Raw genomic sequence first — 21,116 nt, forward strand, 5'->3', positions numbered from 1 at the left:
CATCAAGGAAAGGGGTGGCTACTTTCAAGACTCTAAAACAGAAAATACATTTCATTTCGATTTGTTTAACAATTTTTTGGTTCCTACATGATTCCATATGTGATATTTCATAGTTTGGTGTCTTCACTATTATTCTACAATGTAGAAAATCGTCAAAATAAAGAAAACCCCTTGAATGAGTAGGTGTGTCCAAACTTTTGTCTGGTACTGTATATTTTGCTTCATATGACAACTGTTACAGATTAGGCTGCAGAAGCATGAGTTCAAAGATGTTATGCTGAGTAGCCATTATCACCATACACCACAGTATAGGCTACAACGGCTGCGTTTACACAGGCAGCCCAATTTTTATCCATTTCCACTAATGTGTCTTTCTGACCAGTCCGCTCAGTTATTTTGCCAATAATTGGGTAAACGGTCAGAATTGGGATGCCTGTGTAAACCAGCAAAGAGCTGACAAAAGCTGGATGGCTCGTGAAGAAAATGGACTTCCTTTGAACCCGGAAGATGTGCGTTTTTTTTTTAGATGCTGGGGTCATGCACGTTTTTCTCCAAATTGTCACATGGCATGCATGGCCACTACGATGCATTTAGATATGGGGGAGATAGAAAATGAACCAGTGCGACCAAAAATTAAGGATGCAAAGGGTATTCTCCAACAAAACCGCGAGTTCCTGGACTTCTTCTGGGATATCGCTAAACCTGAACAAGATATACGGCTGAAAGCCATTGAAAATCTCATTCAATATCTGAAGAAGAGTGAAAAGGTTGGTGTGTTTGGGTCTGCTCTCAGTTGCTAGCTAACAGTTAGCTAACATAGCCTACTTATTTTGCTAAACTATCGACATTAGTTAGCTAGGCACATTGTCACATTATGATATTGATGGGTGTTGCACTTTAGAGCAACCCATAACATTATCATTTTCCAGATTAGTACAGCTGTAAAACGCTGAGCAGATTGGCTAGCTAGTGAGGCTAACGTTGCTAACTACTGGAGATGCCCAGGAATATTATTTCACACATGGCCATGTGTGTTGAATTGTGAGCTTTGATTGCTGGCATGCGCCTTACTCTAATTCTATCAATTTGAGTTGTCAAACTCTCTTTGGAAGGGGTAGGGGCTACCACACGTACATTTTATGTTCACTTTATGGAGCCATCCAGTTCTTGACATTTTAGCCATAAGGTCTTGTCTTTCCTTTCTAGTCAGATGAGCTGAAGTACACTCTGAAGAGACTGGTGGATGGCTTGGCACACACCAGAGAGGCTGCCCGGCCAGGCTTCAGTTTGGCTTTGGGACAGGTAATGCAATCAAAAATGCATATTTTGACAAATGGGTAAAACAATGTTAATTGTGTAGATAGTCCTACAAGAAAACCAATGGTCCAAACCTCATGTTGCTATTATAAGCCGTTCAAAGTTATTGGCGTTTTTCAGTGGTGGGAAAGTACTAAATCTCATACTTGAGTAAAATTAAAGATATGTTATTAATAGAAAATGACTCCAGTGAAAGTCACCCAGTAAAATACTACGAGTAAAAGTCAAAGTATTTGGTTTTAAAAATACTTAAATATCAAAGGTAAATGTAATTGATAAAATGTACTTAAGTATCAAAATTTTAAAGTATAAATCATTTCAAATTCCTTATAAGTGTGCGAATTGGACAATTTTCTGTCCTGCTAAGCATTCAAAATGTAACAAATACTTGTGTGTCAGGGAAAATGTATGGAGTAAAAAGTAGATTATTTCCTTTAGGAATGTAAATGTTAAAAATATAAATAAAGTACAGATACTACCAAAAACTACTTAAGTAGTACTTTCAAGTATTTTTAACTTAAGTACTTTACTCCATTGGAGTTTTTACCCTTGTAAGATGGCTAAAATTAGGGTGACTAAGTCAATGAAGGCCAGAGGGGGAAAAATGTAGTTTTTTTGTAACCTATGGAAACATTGAAGAGGACGACATGTAAAAACCTCAAAAGTTGCAGTGAAAAAGCTGCACTGCTCTGTCAACATAGTTCTGTGCTTATCGGATGTATTAGGTTACAAAATCTGACTTTATGGATATATATGGTGAATTAAAAGACCCCCTGAACGATTCAGAACAGGAACAATCATATTTGTCTTGGTAAACTATTTTATAACATAAGGAAGTGAAATTTCATCACCAAAGTGCGTTTTCACCCACTCATGGCAGTGGGTGGCCACCATACTATACATCTAATGGCTCAGCAAAATCCTGCGTCTCTTTGTACATGTCTAAATGACTTAAATGTAAATGTAACGAATGAGTTATTAACATGTTAGAAGATGGTGACTTGTGCATAATTTATCTTTCATTGTTTTGGTTGTCAGGTCCTGAGTGTGTTTGAGGAGGTATCTCTGCGTACCGCATTTGATCAAATCAAAGAGAAGCACAACTTGGTGACAGTGAAAAAGGTGAGCATGTGATATGACCTAAAGTTAGATGCTGTGTACCATGGTAAATATTTATTAGTCATTTTACTAACACAAAACTTAATGTAATCGGTCAATGAAGATCTCCATTTTATACTGTATCTTGTGTTGACAGAAACTCATCAGAAATGCTGCTTTTGGGAACTTCTTTGGTGTGCTTGCCTTGTCTCAGTCCACACGCCTTCCAAAGGTAAGAATGACACCAGGTAACCCAAGGGCTTGGCAGAGAAGATTAGTATACCATGTTTGGTGCAGATAATGGAGGAGCACATAGACGGGTTGGTTGTTTAGCAACAAAACTGACGGGTGCGGAACTATGGGGAAAAACAGACGGGGTTGGCTTAGACTGTTTACAACATGTAAACTACACTGAACAAAAATACAAACGCAACATGTGAAGTGTTGGTTTCATGAGCTGAAATAGAAGATGCCAGAAATGTTCCATTTGCATAAAAAGCGTATTTCTCTCTGTTGTGCACACATTTGTTTACAATCGCAGACCACGTGTATGATGACATGGGGGCACGCGGTTTGCTGATGCTTCCTAATTTTGAGATATCCAATTGGTAGTTAGTCTTGTCCCATCGCTGCAACTCCCGTACGGGCTAGGGAGAGGCGAAGGTCGAGAGGAATGTGTCCTCCAAAACACCACCCTACCAAGCTGTATTACTTAACACACTCGCTTAACCCGGAAGCCAGCCGCACCAATGTGCAACAGAAAAAGTACGACTGGCTACCTAGCATGCGCCCAGCCCACCACAATACTCAGACATGTCACCCATTCAGCATGTTTGGAATGCGTGTCCTAGTTAAAGCCAATATCCAGCAAATTCTCACAGCCACTGAGGAGTGGGACAACATTCCAATGGCCACAATCAAGAGCATGATCAACTCTATGTGAATGGGAGATGTTGCACAGCATTTCATTTTTTTATTTAACTAGACAAGTAAGTTAAGTCCAAATCTTGTTTACAATGAGGGCCTACCAGGGGAACAGTGGGTGTGCTTGCCCTGCCTTGTTGAGGGGCAGAACAACATATTTTTACCTTGTCAGCTCGGGGATTGTTATATCTATTATATCTGTATTCCCTGTCATATGAAATCCATAGATTAGTGCCTAATGAATTGATTTCAATTGACTGATTTCCTTATATGAATTCTAACTCTGTAAAATAGTTAATTGTTTCATGTTGCTTTTTATTTTAGTTAAATTTATATTTAGTCAATGTTTTATTGTAGCCATATTAGCATAGACTTGACATCAGTCAAAAAAACTAAAAACAAGACGTATATAGCAAGATACAATGAGCTGAAACGAGCCACCTTTGATTCCCTACATTGCAGTTTCTTGTCATTGTTGTTTCTTGTCATTGTTGCTAGCTATCTGACCATTCAGAATCATAGCAACGCACGCCTTCCAGCCTCGTCATGCATCATTTTCGTGAAGTCAGCCAACCCAGTCGATATGTCCATCTATTGTTACTGCCGAACCTAGCTCTGTCTCTAATTTTCAGTGTGTGTTTGGTATGCTTACTTACCTGTGTGTGTGTGACAGGAGCCGCAGGTTGTGCTGGAGTGTGTCCAGCTCCTCCAGAGTCTCTCGCTTCACAGAGAACACCTGCGGGACCTTCCCAGGAAGACCATGGTGGACATCTTGTCTGAGGTGAGTGACTCAGCCAGCTCTACTTCATACTTCATAAATAATTACTGGCCCGAACATGGTGTAGTTTTTAAATGCATTGGGACCATGCAGGGCCTATAGGTTGGAATGCTTTCTCTGTATTCAGCTATTAATAAGCTATCTGGTTATTATGGTATTGAAGTTGTGTAATATTATTTAGCAATCTAAGTCATTACTCCATTCTTTAGAATTGTATTAATTGCAGACATTTTTTATTCTAAAAAATGTTAATAAGATAATTTTTTCCTACTTTCCAAAATAGGACGCTGCCCCTTTTTAAGACGTTCTGCATTCCAAAAGAGAGATCGTCATAGCTACAATAGGCTAGCCAAGACGAATGCCAGGTGTCTTTTTGTAGCTTTCTTTGTGCAGACAATCAACAGCAGCCAGCATACTGCTAGTCTGTTCACTATTTCCCTAAAATAAATAAGCTCAGCCAGTAGATTGGGGCTCCCGAGTGGCGCAGCGGTCTAAGACACTGCATCTCAGTGCTAGAGGAGTCACTACAGACACCCTGGTTAGAATCCAGACTGTATCACAACCAGCCGTGATTGGAAGTCCCATAGGGCAGCACACAATTGGCCCAGCATCATCGGGGTTTGGCCAGGGTAGGCCGTCATTGTAAATAAGAATTTGTTCTTAACTGACTTGCATAGTTAAATAAACAAAAGATTGATGGACGCTTGTTTTCTCTGGACAGCTTGCGTGTGATGTTTGTAAAGGCATCAACTCATGTACTGCTCGAATGCTCAACAAGTTTTGACTAGTGGTAGCATCGTCGTATTTGAATGAATGGCCAATCATATGGCTCAAATTCAAATAGCATGACTTTCTGCGTGTAGTCTTCAATGGTTTAAAATGGTGGACTACGACATAGCAGGTAAATGTTGATCTGGAACATGCTGAGAAGTTACTGGCGCTGACAAGATACACTGGCCCTGATTTTACTCGCCATTTTATGTGCCATCTTTAATGTCGGACCCTGCTTCTCATGGGGTCCCAATGTGATAAATCCTGGTGTGGAAGGGTGCAGTCAATATGACTTGTGTTTGTGTTTCTCCAGACGTCAGAGGAGGTGTTTGAGGAGGTGTTGCTGGGAGCTCTGCAGGCAGACCTGTCCTCCGCCTTCAGCACCCCCGAGCAGCTGCAGCTCCTCCTGGTGGCCATGCAGAAGTTCCCCCAGGTGCTCAAGCCCAAGAAGCTGAAGAAGCTGCTGGGTACCTCCACAATCATTACCATGGACAATATCCCTAAGTGAGCAGATTTTTACCACTATGTTCAGGTTTCTTCTTCCATGGTCATGGTGACACACACACACTTTGACTAAATGTACAATCAAAACCTGTGTTTCCTCTCCCCTAGGTTAACAGAGGTACTGAAGATGGCTGCCCGCTCTGTCAAAAAGGACCGCCTACTGCCTGCGGTGGCTCTGGACCTGCTGCAGATCTCTCTGAAGGAGGACAACTTTGAGCTCTTCTGGAGGGAGACAATAATCAAGGGAATGTTAAAAGACCAGCCAGGGCCCACACAGTAAGCACAGAACTGGGGTTAAAAGACTATTGCTCCCCACTTACATTTGGACCCTGAACCTGAGTATTAGATGATTGAACGATGTTCTGTTGTCAAGACCCCTGTCATTTTAAATTGTTACCCTGTCATTTTAAATTGTTCCTGTCATTTTTCAAATTTATTGCAAGCACCCCCCCCCCACACACACACAATGTGCGTGTATGTTCTTGTTTTCCCTCCTTTGTCGCAAATGTCCATAGCTGTGCCAACATGCGGTCTTCTCTCTGTGCCACAGTTACCTGAGCTACCGGCTGCTGGGCAGTGCCTTGCCCTTGCTGACCCTGGTCCAGCTGAAACAGGTGTTAAATGGAGAGGTGATGAGGGCCTACGGGGAACACGTGGTCTCTGCTCAGGTCAGCCTCCCATCAAATGTCTGACTCACGAGCCAGGTCAAATGTCTGACTCACGACGGCACCAGGTCAAATGTCTGACTCACGATGGCACTATGTCATAGAAATACATAGTAATGCTGCAGGCGTCTTAGTTAGTCACAGAACATGTGTAGCAAGATGCTCACTTATCTAAAAAGTTAGTTTTTAATATATTGACTTGAAAGTATGCGCTCACATCGCCCCCTCAGCTCCCAGACCGCTTCAAGTTTGCACCCGAGATGGAGACGTACGTGGGTGACTTCCTGCAGGGCTGCGATGAACCGGAGAAGCAGCTGGCGGTGGTGGTGGCCTTCTCCCTGCTCACCAACCAGGGCTACCCCGTGGTGCCCTCCTTTTGGAGGGTTGTGCAGCACCTGCGGCCCACCGCCCTGCAGAGCTACGTGGACTGGCTCAAAGACATGTTCCTCAACCCCCAGCTGGAAAGCTGCCTGGACTTCAGCACCCGCAGGCAGAAGGAAAACCAGGAGGGCGGAGTCCAGTGAGTAGAACCCTTATAGCATGTCACATTAGAACTTAATATATGCCTTTCCAATGAATTGCTGACTGTCTCTATACTTAGGAGAGAGAACTGTATATTCCGCCTGAGGAAATGGATCATTCCGCGTCTCACCTCCATCGTGGAGAACAACCAGGTGAAGAGAGAGGAGGATCTAGTGATGGATGTAGCTAGGTGAGAGCTCTCACTACAGGGAAAACATCATGTCACTGGACTGTTTGCTGCTCCTCCAAGTGATTTTAAATAATGCCTTGGTGGTATCACTTGTGGGAGCAGCAAAGGGTTATATTTTTCCTGTGCCAAGTTGGATGTACGTAACAATATTAACATTTATATCACTACAACCAATGTATTCTGAAGGGCAGTTTATATTCGTAATGTAGCGATTTGCCGATACGCACAGTTTCCTGATTCAAATGTTGAACCTCCCAGGGATATGTGGGACACCTCGCCAACAGCCAGTGAAATTGCAGGGCGCCAAATTCAAACAAATCTCATAATTAAAATTCCCCAAACATACAACCATTATACACCATTTCAGAAAGGCTTTACGGCAAAAGCACACCTTGCGATTATGTTACGTCAGTGCCTAGCCACAGAAAACCATACAGCCATTTTCCAAAGAAGGAGAGGTGTCACAAAAGACAGAAATGGCATTAAAATGAATCACTAACCTTTGATGATCTTCACCGGATGGCACTCCCAGGACTCCATGTTAAACAATAAATGTGTGTTTTGTTCGATAAAGTTTATCTTTATGTCCAAAAACTTAATTTGAAATTGGTGCGTTATGTTCAGAAATGCATTGTCTCAAACAAACATCCGGTGAAAGTGCAGAGAGCAACGTCAAATTACAGAAATGCTCATCATAAACATTGATCTAAGATACAAGTGTAATACATACAATTATAGATAAACTTCTCCTTCATGCAACCGCTGTGTCAGATTTCAAAAAAACTTGACGGTAAAAGCACACCGTGCAATTATGTTAGGTCAGTGCCTAGCCACAGAAAAACAGCCATTTTTCAACCAAGCAGAGGTGTCACAAAACTCAGAAATAGCATTATAAATATTCACTTACCTTTGATCTTCATCGGAATGCACTCCCAGGAATCCCAGTTCCACAATAAATGTTTGATAAAGTCCATCATTTATGTCCAAATACCTCCTTTTTGTTTGCGCGTTTAATTCACAAATCCAAATTCACAAGGCGCATGCACTTAGTCCAGACAAAGTCAAAACAGTTCCATTATAGTTCGTAGAAACATGTCAAACAATGTATATAATCAATCTTTAGGATGTTTTTATCATAAATCATCAATAATATTCCAACCAGACAATTCCTTTGTCTTTAGAAATTACAGGGAACGCAGCTCGCTTTCACGGCCACGCATGTGTGATTTAGCTCCTGGCATTCTGCCAGACACCTGGTTCAAACAGCTCTTATTCGCTCCCCCTTCACAGTAGAAGCCTGAAACAAGGTTCTAAAGACTGTTGACATCTAGTGTAAACCTTAGGAAGTGCAATATGACCCCATTTACACTGTGTATATTGGATAGGCAAAGACTTGAAAACCTACAAATCTCAGATTTCCCACTTCCTGGTTGGATTTTTTCTCATGGTTTTGCCTGCCATATGAGTTCTGTTATACACAGACATCATTCAAACAGTTTTAGAAACTTCAGAGTGTTTTCTATCCAAATGTACTAATTATATGCATATTCTAGCTTCTGGGCCTGAGTAGCAGGCAGTTTACTCTGGGCACCTTATTCATCCAAGCTACTCAATACTGCCCCCCAGTCCCAAAGAAGTTAAGACGAGTGCATTGGTCTGCGGACCCCAACCGGATCCAAATGTAGTATGGTCACTATGCCAGGGTTCTCCTCAAACAAGAAGGGTGCTGCACCACCACATTGGCTTGGCTGAGTAACTATCTTTGATCACCAATGATGTTGTGAATTGCGAAACAGGCCGTTCATAAATTCTGAGTTTTCCTCAGCACATTTCAGCAGTAGGCTGAATTAATTATCTCAACACAAATCCAAAGTTGTTCTATATATTCATTGTTAATAGCTAATTTGTAAACAATACATATTGATACATTACCAACGCAACCACTTTCTGTAATCTGCAAAAATGACAAGCTAATTAGTGGGCGATGGTGATTTCAGAACTAAAGTGGGGAGATAAAATACAGGCTACATCCCTCTGGTAGTGGGGTGGTAGATACCCAGTCTCCCTTACGGCTCAGCTCAGGTGCCTACATAGTACAGACACCATATACACACACAGATCAGGTCTAGAGAGCCCAGCTCCATCAGCATCAGATTGAAAAATGAATGTGTTTATGCAACAAATGTTGGTGCATTTGAATTGTTTCAAACTAAAACGTATCGGAGCCCATTTATCGAATCATCTTGAAAGGAAAAGATGCACATCCCTAATAGATGCTAAGCCATTGTTTTATCCTCCATTGCACCAGGTTTGTCTTTTTCCACGCATTCTTTAACGCAAAGAAAGCGACACCAGATATACCTGAGACAGAAGCCACTCTGTCAGTGCCCCTGGATGAGAAGACCAGAGTCGTCGTCATCAACTCCTTCTTTGGGTGAAATAACACATTACACTATCACTTTAACAAACACAAGCTGTGGGGTAGTCAAATATGAAGAGCATGGCTGGAATAGTCACTTAAGTTTTAAACATATATGGTTTTAAAGGGGCAATTTCATGAAAAGCCACAGCATGAGTTAATTTATGTTACTCTACACACCCTGTCAACACGTCTCTAACCTCCCAACTCCTTCAGACTCCTGCAGCACATGAACCACCTGCCTTTGCTGGGCGACTCCCCCGAGGTGGCGGCCCGCAACCAGAGGCACGTGCAGGGTGTGACGGGTGACGGCTCCATGTGGATCTACTGCCTCGTGCAGTATGCCGACGCCCTGCTCAACAAGCCAAAGTATGCCCAGAGCACCCAGCCCTTCAGCCCTGAGCAGAGACGGACCTGGGACAGGTATGGACCATGTAGAGATGGGGGATTTAAAGGTTGGTGTAAGAAATGTAAGCCAGTAGTGAACCTGTTGTTATGATATCTAGTATGCTGGCGTCAGTAAGGACTCTAATGAAGAAATCTAAGAAAGGCCAGACTCCAGAGACCTCTGCATTCCAACAACTCTTCCTGCTGGTTGGCATTCACCTGTTCAAGGTAAGCAATTAACTAACAAATGAGGGAAGAAAAATAATTGTTATAGTATTATAGACATTTTAGATTATATATTTAAAAAAAGTGTAGATACATAATTGTACCTTGTTCTTTTCCCACACATTTCTGTATACGTGTTTGTTTGTACCGCAAAGGCTCCAGAGGATTTGGTGGACCTGATGCAGGATCTGCAGAACTGTATGGAGAAAGCCCAAGAAAAGAAGTCCAAGAAGAAAGCAACAGGTAAGACCACAAATCTGTAGGCCATGTGTCAGAGCCAACAAACTTTACAATCCACCCCGGTCTTCATCTCTGACAGGGAAGGAAGTACTCATCCTCCATAAATTGGACAATGTAAACAATCTATTTATCTAGTACCCCTCCATACTCTTTCACAGGTTTACAATGACTGTAAGGTTTGATAAATACCACCCTCTGTTTCATGTGGCAGCCCTTGGTGTGATGTCTCTGTAACCACATGTCCTCCATTGATCCAGGTTCTGCAGGAGGAGAGGAGGAGCCCCACTGGGCTGAGGTGGTAGTGGACATCCTGCTCTCACTCCTGTCCCAGCCCAGTAGACACATCCGCCACGTCTGCCGGACTGTCTTCTCCAACATCTGTCCCCACGTCACCGCCAGAGCCCTCACCGCCATTTTGGATGTAAGTGTAGACTAAAATAGACTAAAGAATACTTTACTGTTGCAGAGCTGTAGTTTTGATATTACATTGTGTTCACTGATGGTAAAACTTTAGTTGATTTGTAAAAGTGCTTGTGGATATATTACAGGAATGTCCATTAATTAGAGGCTTTGTGTATTTAGGTTCTGGACCCAGATAAAGATGAGGAGGACAGTGCCGTCGTGGTGACGGATGATCAAGACTCAGACAAAATAAAGAAGAAAGACATTAAAAAGAAAGGAGGGGAGGATGAAGGAGAGATTGAGGTCAGATCAGTTGTTTCACACCTGATCATGTCCACAAAAGTGTATTCTAAAGATCATGAACCGGGTAGTTTGAGCCCTGAATGCTGATTGGTTGAAAGCTGTGGTATGACACATGACTTGTTTACTGTTCTAATTACGTTGGTGACTAGTTTAGATGTCGACTGATTATGATTTTTCAATACCGATTTATTGGAGGATCAAAGAAAGCCAATACCGTTGAATCGTCCGATTTAAAAAAAAAAAAATATATATATATATATATATGAGATAAAATAATTAAAACAGTTCTGAACATTTTAAAAATATTTGTATTTATTTGTAATAATGACAATTACAACAATACTGAACACTTATTCTAACTTAATATAATACATAAAATCAATTTGGTTTAAATAATGCAAATGTTAGGAAGAAATGATCTTCACACAGTTCACAACGAGCCAGGCGGCCCAAACTGCTGCATATACACTGACTGCTTGTACGGAACGCAAGAGAAGTGACACAATTTCCCTAGTTAATATTGCCTGCTAACATTAATTTATTTTCACTAAATATGCAGGTTTTAAAAAAAATATATACTTGTGTATTGATTTTAAGAAAGACATTGTTTATGGTTAGGTACATTGGTGCAACAATTGTGCTTTTTTTCGCGAATGCGCTTTTGATAAATCACCCGTTTGGCGAAGTTGAAGTAGGCTGTGATTCAATGATAAATTAACAGGCACCGCATTTATTATGTGCAACGCAGGACAAGCTAGTAATAACATAATCACTCGTTAACTACACATGGTTGATTGATTGTTTTTATACGTTGCAGCCACCAGGTCCTTTTGATGCTGCACTCGTGTAACAGGTGATCAGCTTGGCACGCACTCTCCTCGCGGATTGCAATGTAATCGTCGTCTAAAAATGCTGATTACCCATTATGAAAACTTGAAATCGGCCCTAATTTATCGACCATGCCAATGTATCCAGGCACTCCACGTCGTGCTTAAGAACCCGTATCCATTTATATTCCACCCCCCCGGGCCTTATTGCTTAAATATATCCTTCATTTAAAATGCATCCCATAAGAGTGATTGCTAATATTTAAATATATGTATTACTTGCTTCCTCCGAAGGAGGAACAGTCAGATGCATCAGACGACGACTCTGAGGAGGGTGAAGATGAGGCCATGGAGGAAGGGGGCGAGGTGGATCAGAACTTCCGCATTGAGCTGATGAAGGTCTTACAGAACCAAGGTGCTCTGGTAGGTGTCTTTCCTGTCATTGATATTCTGTTCTACCTCTGGGTTTGTATTTACTGGTAACTAAGGTTGTTATTAGCCGTGATTTTTTTTATTTTTTAAATACATTTTGTATTAAGTCTCAGGTTTCTAGTGGTTTCAAGGTTGAAATTCTCATTCAGTAAAGTGGAGGATTCAAAAGAAAGGACATTGATACACAGCGCCGGGGTATTCTAGACATTAACTGGATTGGGTCTTTCTTCCTGCCCGTCACAGGCCACAGAACAGGATGGCAGCGATGACGACGAACTGGACGATGAAGCCATGATGAAGCTGGACGGCAGCATCGCAGCGCTGTTTCTTGAACAAAAGAAGAAGATTCAGGCTAAGAAGGATGAGAAGGACAAGCTAAAAAAGGAAAAGACCCTCGTCAGAGACTTCAAGATCAAGGTCTATTTCTGTCTTATCTGTTTGGATAGAGAGATGAGTTCTATGAGTGGAAGGTGTGATGTTTCCAATGCTCCTCCTAGTGCTGGCTTCTGGGCACATACTAATAACTGTTGCAATAGCTGTGAGCAGTGCTATTTCTAACACTGCCTCTTGTTCTTCTGGTGCTGGTCCCCCCTATGTACATGGTGCGCTGACCCTGGTTCTTTGCTGTGTTCCAGGTGCTGGACCTGGTTGAGGTGTTCCTGGCCAGGCAGGGCAGCAGCCCCCTGGTCCTGGGCATGGTGGAGCCCCTGCTCAGCGTCATCGAGAGCGGCATGAGCTCTGAGAGTGACCAGCAGGAGCAGGACTTCCTCCGCAAGGCCGCAGACATCTTCAAGTACGGCATGCTGGTGCCATTAGACACACAGACACTACTATAATTTTTTTCCCCCATGTAATTTTATATAGGCAGTTTTTAAATATTTTATCAAATAAAATCAACATATGAGCCAGGATCAGAACGTCACTAGCGCATCTGTGTTTGCACACATCACCTGCATAGTGCAAGATGAGTGGGCCATTGCTCAAGGACAGAGAGACAGTCAGACATTGCGTCAGCAGGTAGGCCTATAAAATGATAGAGAACAGATTAACTAGGTAGCCAATTAAAACATATTGTACCCTCTAGTTAACTGTTAAGCTATTTTTAGCATGTATTGATGTTCCAAAAAACGTTCCACCGACTCGCGAATAAAGCCATAGAAAGTTGATTTGCTTTTTAAACATTTCATATGACTAATTTAAATGATTATTTTTGACAAAACTTAACTTCACGTTACCATGGTATTAGTTGGGATTGGGTTCAATCGCTGTGAATCTAATCATGAACATTTAATTGTAGAAAGAAATATTAGATGTTGCCTTTGGATTTATGTGGCTTCAAAAGTTGTTTTATAGATACTTCCAGTTGATTTGAGCATCCAATGTATGGGACATTGTAACACAATAGTCAGCCTGCAAAGTAAACAACTCTAATGTAGCTAAGATAAATGACTGAACTAGAAAAGGTTAATTTCCTGAAGATGTGTGGGCCTACCATAGCCATTTCACCTCTTGATATTTTGAATGAGCAAATTATTTCAAGAGGCATAACTTATTTGTAATGTTGCAATGTTTTACATTAAGGGTGATCAACCATCCTCCAGGAGAACTAATGGTTATGCAGGTTTTTATTCCTGTCCCCTTCTGACAAATCACAGTTTACAAAATGAACTGCTCAACCAGACCTTATTAAAGGGCTTGATCAAGAGCCTGAACACCCAGTAGCTCTCCACACTGAGGGCTGACCACATGTGTTTCATACAGTTGCCTAGCAGGGGTTCTACTTTGTGGGGGGTTAAGTGCCTTGCTCAATGTCATGGGATAGGAGAGCAGCCTCCCTGTGTCGATACCACATTACGCATACTTTTTTAATACAGTGTCCTCCGTAATTGTTACGATAGTGACATTTTTGTTTCGGCTTTGTACTCCAGCACTTTGGATTTGAAATGATACGATAAGTGAGCACGTTAGACGCGCACATGTCAACCCCAGACATGCTAATGTCTCACCATTGCAACAACGGGAGGTTAGGATTTTTGAGTGGGTATGATATTTGTGCGTCTAACTTTCTCACTCATACTTGTTCACGTTTCTTTCAGGACTATCCGCAGTCATGGTAGCGTGTGCTTTTAATATAAAAGTGTTTACAATCATATTATATTCTTATTTACAATTGAAGTGACTCCAATGACAATACATTATTATTATACCATTCATTTCTATTGGGCACAAAATAATCTAACACAACCAAAACGAATGCATCCAACAAGTTTGTAGAGTCCACAAGCTTGATGTAATCAGTGCCTGCTGGAAATGTGACTAAATATTACCCTTTAGACTACTTTAATAGACAAATTAATTTGGCCCAATACTATGAACAAAAAGTGCTGTAATTTCTAAACTATTCACCCGATATGGATTAAAATACCCTAAAATGTATAGCTGAGAGTCTGTACTTTAACCTCATGGTCATTGTATCATTTGTCATCCAAAGTGCTGGAGTACTGAGCCAAAACAACAATGTGTCACTGTCCCAGTAATTACTGAGTGTGCCATATGTACATGGGGACGCCTCCAATTGTTGATCATGGAAATTTGGTTAAGTCATAATGTGTATGAATCCTGCATATCAAAATCATTGACTGAGTACAGAATGCATCCCCACTCGTCATGCAAAAAATGATATCAAACAAGAGTTCAGTGTGTGATGTTAGATATGTCCTATCAGGAAGTTAAAGGTAGTTTTGCGAGCCAATGCTAACTAGTGTTAATGACTGAAAGGCTACAGATACAGTAACATACGCTAGAGAACAATACAAGTGGATTCATAGCTTCCAATCACTCCTCCTCTTGTCCCAAATGGTACCGTATCCCTATATACAGTCGTGGCCAAAAGTTTTGCAATGACAAATATTAAATTCCGCCAAGTTTGCTGCTTGTCAAATGTTACTATGGAATACTGAAGTACAATTACAAGCATTTCATAAGTGTCAAAGGCTTTTATTGACAATTACATGAAGTTGATGCAAAGAGTCAATATTTGCAGTGTTGACCCTTTTTCAAGACCTCTGCAATCCGCCCTGGCATGCTGTCAAGTAACTTCTGGGCCACATCTTGACTGATGGCAGCCCATTCTTGCATAATCAATGCTTGGAGTTTGTCAGAATTTGTTTTTTTGTTTGTCCACCCGCCTCTTGAGGATTGACCACAAGTTCTCAATGGGATTAAGGTCTGGAGTTTCCTGGCCATGGACCCAAAATATCGATGTTTTGTTCCCCGAGCCACTTAGTTATCACTTTTGCCTTATGGTAAGGTGCCTCATCATGCTGTAAAAGGCATTATTCGTCACCAAACTGTTCCTGGATGGTTGGGAGAAGTTGCTCTCGGAGGATGTGCTGGTACCATTCTTTATTCATGGCTGTGTTCTTAGGCGAAATCGTGAGTGAGCCGACTCCCTTGGCTGAGAAGCAACCCCACACATGAATGATCTCAGGATGCTTTACTTTTGGCATGACACAGGACTGATGGTAGCGCTCACCTTGTCTTCTCTGGACAAGCTTTTTTCCGGATGCCCCAAACAATCGGAAAAGGGATTCATCAGAGAAAATGACTTTACCCCAGTCCACAGCAGTCCAATCCCTGTACCTTTTGCAGAATATCAGTCTGTCCCGGATGTTTTTCATGGAGAGAAGTGTTTTCTTTGCTACCCTTCTTGACACTAGGCCATCCTCCAAAAGTCTTCGCCTCACTGTGCATGCCGATGCACCTGCCTGCTGCCATTCCTGGGCAAGCTCTGTACTGGTGGTGCCCCGATCCCGCAGCTGAATCAACTTTAGGAGACTATCCTGGCGCTTGCTGGACTTTCTTGGGCGCCCTGAAGCCTTCTTCACAACAATTGAATCGCTCTCCTTGAAGTTCTTGGTGATCTGATAAGTGGTTGATTTAGGTGCAATCTTACTGGCAGCAATATCCTTGCCTTCCTTGCAGGAAACCATGGTTGACAGAGAAAGAACAATGATTCCAAGCACCACCCTCCTTTTGAAGCTTCCAGTCTGTTATTCGAACTCTCAGCATGACAGAGGGATCTCCAGCCTTGTCCTCGTCAACACTCACACCTGTGTTAACGAGAGAATCACTGACATGTTAGCTGGTCCTTTTGTGGCAGGGCTGAAATGCAGTGGAAATGTTTTTTGGGTATTCAGTTCATTTGCATGGCAAAGAGGGACTGCAGGGAGGGATTGCAATTCATCTGATCACTCTTCATAACATTCTGGAGTATATGCAAATTGCCATCATACAAACTGAGGCAGCAGACTTTGAAAATTAATATTTGTCATTCTCAACTTTTGGCCACGACTACTACCTCTGACTAACTTAAAGGGGCAGCTGAACATTTCTCTCACAAGTGACTCATGAGAGTACATTGTGCCTGATTGAGCATGGAACCCTCATACAGTTTATTCATGAACTTTTAGTGATTTCCTGTCATTAAAACAAACACTCATCAAATATGTTTATTGTGCTCCCAAGTGTCAGTGCACTAGAGCCATGTATAATAGTGTTAACGGTATTAAAACTCATTAACACAAAGCACCAAGCTATGTAATAGATGTAAGCCAGGATTTGTTTTACTTCTTTATGCACCTATGTAGAACAGCTTGTCAGATGCAGCTGCATTGAAGACTGAGCTATTCCTGTCAAGTTTTCCAGTATTATTCTGCTGTACTGATCAGTCAGTAACATTATCCTTTACTCCCCCAGGAACCAGCTATGCCGGGCCAAGCAGTACTGTAAGACCGTAGGTGACAGACAGGGGGAGCTCCACGACCTGCTGGAGAAACTCATGACCAAAGCCCAGAAGCTCTCGGACTCCTCAGTGTCACTCTACTTCTTCAGTGCATCTCTGTACCTGGTCAAGGTGCTGAGAGGGGGGGTGCCCGGGGCCTCCGCAGACGGCAAGACAATTCTATCAACTGAGGAGGTAAGTCTCTTTACCTTTCAAATTTCACTACAGTGACATAAGTTGGTCCTTAACCAACCACTAGATTCAACCTGAATGTAAGCTGAGTATTTACTATTATTGTCTTTTGTGTAAAACCAACCTGTTGATATGCTGAAATCTCCTTGTGCTGCAGTTGAGATTCATGGGTAACGTGGACGTGGAGAGGGTGTCTGACATCTTTAAAGGGGCTCTGCGCTCCTTCATGACACGCAGGAAGAGCCCTCTGTCAGGTCTGATGTTCATCGACCTCTTCACCCGCTTCCCTGTGAGACAACGGCAACAACTCTTATTCTATCTACACTACCCTCAAGGGACTGTATAAACACTTGAAGATGAATAATTATTTTCCTCTTGTGGCTGGTGTAACCGTGATTATCTTCTGTTGTGTGTAGGTTCTGTGTGTGAACCTATTGGAGACTGCAGTGGAACACATCACAATAGGAATCAGAGAACACCAACAAGTAAGGCTAGCAGGCTCCTCACCTCAACAATTAGGAGTAAAAATAAGCATCTAACCATGGGTCAACTTCTACCAGCTCCACTTTTAAAACAATAATGACTAACCAAACTCTTCCCAGCCAATTATCCTTTCAGCCTGATGGTAAATACCATTGATCTGTAGAATAACATCTGCACATTGAGGGTTTGACTTTGTGTTCCACAGAGCCAGGCTAGTGCCATGGTGCTGCGGGGGCTGCAGAGCAGGGAGGTACAGCAGCTGTTGGCAGGCGACCCCTGGGCAGCGCTGCTTCAGAAGGCGGTGGGCCAGGTGGCAGCGGTAGGCATCAAACACCTCACCCAAGCTTAGACATTAGAGAACGTGAAACTGCAAACCATAGGAATCAATCTCTACATCACATTAGACTTAGATCAACTAGCAATTGCTTTTCATGCAGTTCACTCTATAGGTTTGTCTTAGATGATAAATCACCTCTCTCTCCCTGAGCTGTCGATTTTAGAATACGTTACAGATATGGTTGTGGATGTTGTTCTCCTCAGAGTCTGGAGACTGTAGTTGAGACCGCTAAGAACAAGGTGGTCCAGGAGAAGTTGGTCAAAGCCCTGGAGCTTGGCCTGTTCCTGGTCAAAAATGTCAACCAGCAGGTAAACCAACTCTAATTTCACCACATTTCCCTGTCCTACTAACATGGGAGGATTTTTGTAGGTTCTTAGACCTACCTTTGTCTCCTGTGTTTTTTATAGAAACTGTCTGTGGCTCTGGAGCCCCTCAAGAACGTTCTTCAGTCCATGAGAGAGGTTCTGGGCTTCAAAAAGACAGGGCAGATGGAGGACACCTACTGGGCTGTCATGAAACACTTTGGAGTCATGTGAGTAACTCCGCCACACTACCATGTCATAGGGAATTAAATGTACCAACAATACTCATAGTAACATATAATCATTGAGGCCTACTTGACAGGTTTTTTGTTGTTGTTGGATGTGAGCAATGTTGATAGTGGAAAGTATTTCAGATAATTGGTAAGAGCTGCAGTGGCAGTATACCCATAGAGCAGGTTGGTTAGTTGTCCTTCAAGGGGATCTCCAACTTTTTGGGGCAGGGGACCCCTTTTTACACTCATCCAGAGTCTTAAAAGAGCAATTAGGGTTTAGTGCCTTGCTTAGGTGTACATCAGATTTTTTTAACCTAGTCTGCTCGTGGGCTTCGAACCAGCGGCCTTTTGGTTACTGACCCAACGCTCTTAACCGCTAGGCTACCTGCCGCGAATTCATCAGGAACCCCGTCATATTCAGAACAACTCGAGTGATATACAAGGAGTTTTACTATGACTTCGGCAGTGAATGGCCAGACAAACCTAGTCTCGGGCCCTGGGAAGGAATATTGTAAATGCTTGCCTCTTCGCATCGGAGAGAAGATTTTGCAGTTGAAGCTACTTTCATGCAATTCTACACATTTTGCCACGAGGCAGAGAGAACTTGGACTAATTTAAGCTTTAAAACTGCCCGTTGTGGATACCAATATCCCATGTTGCTTACCAGCCTCATACATTGTAAACTACATTATTTTTTACATTTATTATTACTAACATTTATTTTGAGATCTGGCTGTGGACCCATTTTGAGAACCTCTGCTCTAATACCATGTTTTTGTGGATCCATCTTTAACAGAAAGCCCAAACGGGACAGGATCAGGAAAACCAAGGAGGACCAGGCTGAGCCGACCGCTCCCAAGAAGAAGAAAGGATTCCTGCCAGAAACCAAAAAGAGAAAGAACCGCAAGAAGCAATTGCCTGTCTCTGAGAAAGGGGCAGCAGATGCCAACACAGTCCCCTTGGGGAAACCAGAGGAAGGAAAGAAGAAAAGGAACAAAAATAAGAAACAGCCAGGAGAAGAGACACCTGGACAGGGGCTGGCCAAGAAGGCCAAGATGACACAGTCTGCAATCAAACAGAAGAAAAAGAAGCAGCAGGGAGGCAGAGAATAAAGTATACTATCTAGACTATATGTGTGTACGGGGCCTCACTCTGGTTTTGTAACTTTTCTGTTTATATATTTTTCATACGGTCAGGGTGAGAGGTTTGTGGCCTGTGCTAGATTGTCTCTAACCTTCTCGTCTATGAACTAACAAGATGTCATTGGCCAGGATTCAATCAGGTTATGCACATTTAAAAGGCATGCAACGGTTACCTTGAATGAGCTCCCCGAACATTGCCTTTAAAAGATGCATAGTGGACATGGTGTGAATCCTGACCTTTTGGCATTATGCTAGTAGACCTCAAGCCCATTGAATGTGGTACATGGTAGTGCTTTTATTGATGTAAAATGTGTTTTATCACCTGATGTGGAGATGGGGCCTCACGCTCTGGTTTTGTAACTTCATAAAGTCATGGCGAAAGGTTTGTGGACAGTGCTCGATTGTCTCTGTAGTCTTTGCTTCCCCCTACACCTTAGGGTCTCTGGAGTGGTCAAGCCTTTGAACTAGTATTACCAAAGTTTACCTTGAATGAGCTCCCCAACTGAGGGAACATTGCATGAATCATAACCTCAAGCCCATTGAATGTGGTACATCACAGTGCTTTTATTGATATGAAACACTTCATACAGTAAGTCACAGAACAGAATTTGGGACAGTGTTGACTTTATTGGGTTGCTATTTGTTCGTAATCCTGCCAAAACAAGGTTCCATCTCAACCCTATGGAGCTGGGTCTCTAGGCAGATTCTCTGGTCTGTCCTCAGTATATTGAGACTGAATGAGGAAGGGTCTGCCTTGTACCTCAACCCCAAATAGAAAGATAAGTACAGCATGTTTTTCCATGTGAATTTACAGTATCTTGACATTTGATTACCTATTAAAATAATTTTTCAGGATACACAATACTAGTTCATAGAGATGGGAGCTGTGCTCAGGCTGGAGAACATGTAGCTGCTGCCCCCAGAGCCGGCATGACCGTGTCGGACTTCAGTCTGAAATGATACACATTACAGATGTAGAACTTCAATCAATTCTTAAATGGTTGTGGGTGATGTATGAGACCTCACTGTCTAGGAGCTTCTTGTATGCGGTGATCTCAAGAGACATTTTACTGGACAGGAGTTCCTGGTACTCTTGACTATAGTGTTATTTACTGTAAGAAGAGCATGATTCATGGGTTATGCTGCACATGAAAGTGCCTCATATCTAACAGGTGTGTACCCCATTCTTATGTCATCAAGCTGCGACTTGCAGGTGAGTGTCTGGGACGCTGCCTCATCCAACTGGAGAGGTCAGGTCTGATTATTTAACACTGGTGAGCATTTATCAGGTTAACCCAGAACTAAAATTGTGTGGAATTTGGTTAGCTGCTCCACGAGATACTTAATGAAATCAAAGAAATAAACATTTTCTTTGAGACAACGGTGCATATCAACAGCTCGGATTATCTTCAAGAGAATAATCCTACCAGGGTCTTGAGCCTGTCTATCTGCAGTTTGTACACGCGCAGCTCCTCTTTGGTTTGAGTCTGAGTACTGGGTTGGAGATGTTACATTTCCATGGTGCCCTCACCAGTCTTAGTGTCATCCAACCAAATGTTCTACTGTTTTAACAGAAACGGTCCTGTGTAGGCTACAGCATATTCTGAGTGCAATACTAAGAACATCCACTTGAGGAACTA

The 21,116-nt window shown here is 42.3% G+C and overlaps 1 protein-coding gene across 1 annotated transcript; it reads left to right on the plus strand.

The window, feature by feature from the left end:
- The first annotated feature begins 542 nt into the window (after window positions 1–542).
- On the plus strand, window positions 543–19,872 carry mybbp1a (MYB binding protein (P160) 1a). Its single transcript, XM_064981910.1, has 26 exons — window positions 543–767; window positions 1,207–1,302; window positions 2,356–2,439; window positions 2,573–2,647; window positions 4,013–4,120; window positions 5,202–5,392; window positions 5,501–5,668; window positions 5,943–6,060; window positions 6,288–6,577; window positions 6,659–6,769; window positions 9,078–9,203; window positions 9,405–9,611; window positions 9,695–9,803; window positions 9,956–10,043; window positions 10,298–10,461; window positions 10,623–10,745; window positions 11,867–11,995; window positions 12,248–12,421; window positions 12,640–12,797; window positions 16,763–16,982; window positions 17,137–17,268; window positions 17,396–17,464; window positions 17,668–17,781; window positions 18,003–18,107; window positions 18,207–18,331; window positions 19,131–19,872. Exons 1-26 carry the CDS (start codon window positions 564–566, stop codon window positions 19,444–19,446), a joined length of 3,804 nt encoding a protein of 1,267 aa, XP_064837982.1. The 5' UTR covers window positions 543–563; the 3' UTR covers window positions 19,447–19,872.
- Window positions 19,873–21,116: the final 1,244 nt, after the last annotated feature.

This window comes from Oncorhynchus masou, chromosome 12 (assembly GCF_036934945.1).
Source record: "Oncorhynchus masou masou isolate Uvic2021 chromosome 12, UVic_Omas_1.1, whole genome shotgun sequence".
In the NCBI taxonomy this organism is placed as follows: domain Eukaryota; kingdom Metazoa; phylum Chordata; class Actinopteri; order Salmoniformes; family Salmonidae; genus Oncorhynchus; species Oncorhynchus masou.

Bases quoted from the DNA above. Each gene is read 5' to 3' on its own strand.
- mybbp1a (XM_064981910.1), top strand. From the start codon at position 564: ATGGCATGCATGGCCACTACGATGCATTTAGATATGGGGGAGATAGAA. The intron at 5,393-5,500 runs GTGAGCAGATTT...CCTCTCCCCTAG, and splicing joins ACCATGGACAATATCCCTAA to GTTAACAGAGGTACTGAAGA. The intron at 10,044-10,297 runs GTAAGACCACAA...CCATTGATCCAG, and splicing joins GTCCAAGAAGAAAGCAACAG to GTTCTGCAGGAGGAGAGGAG.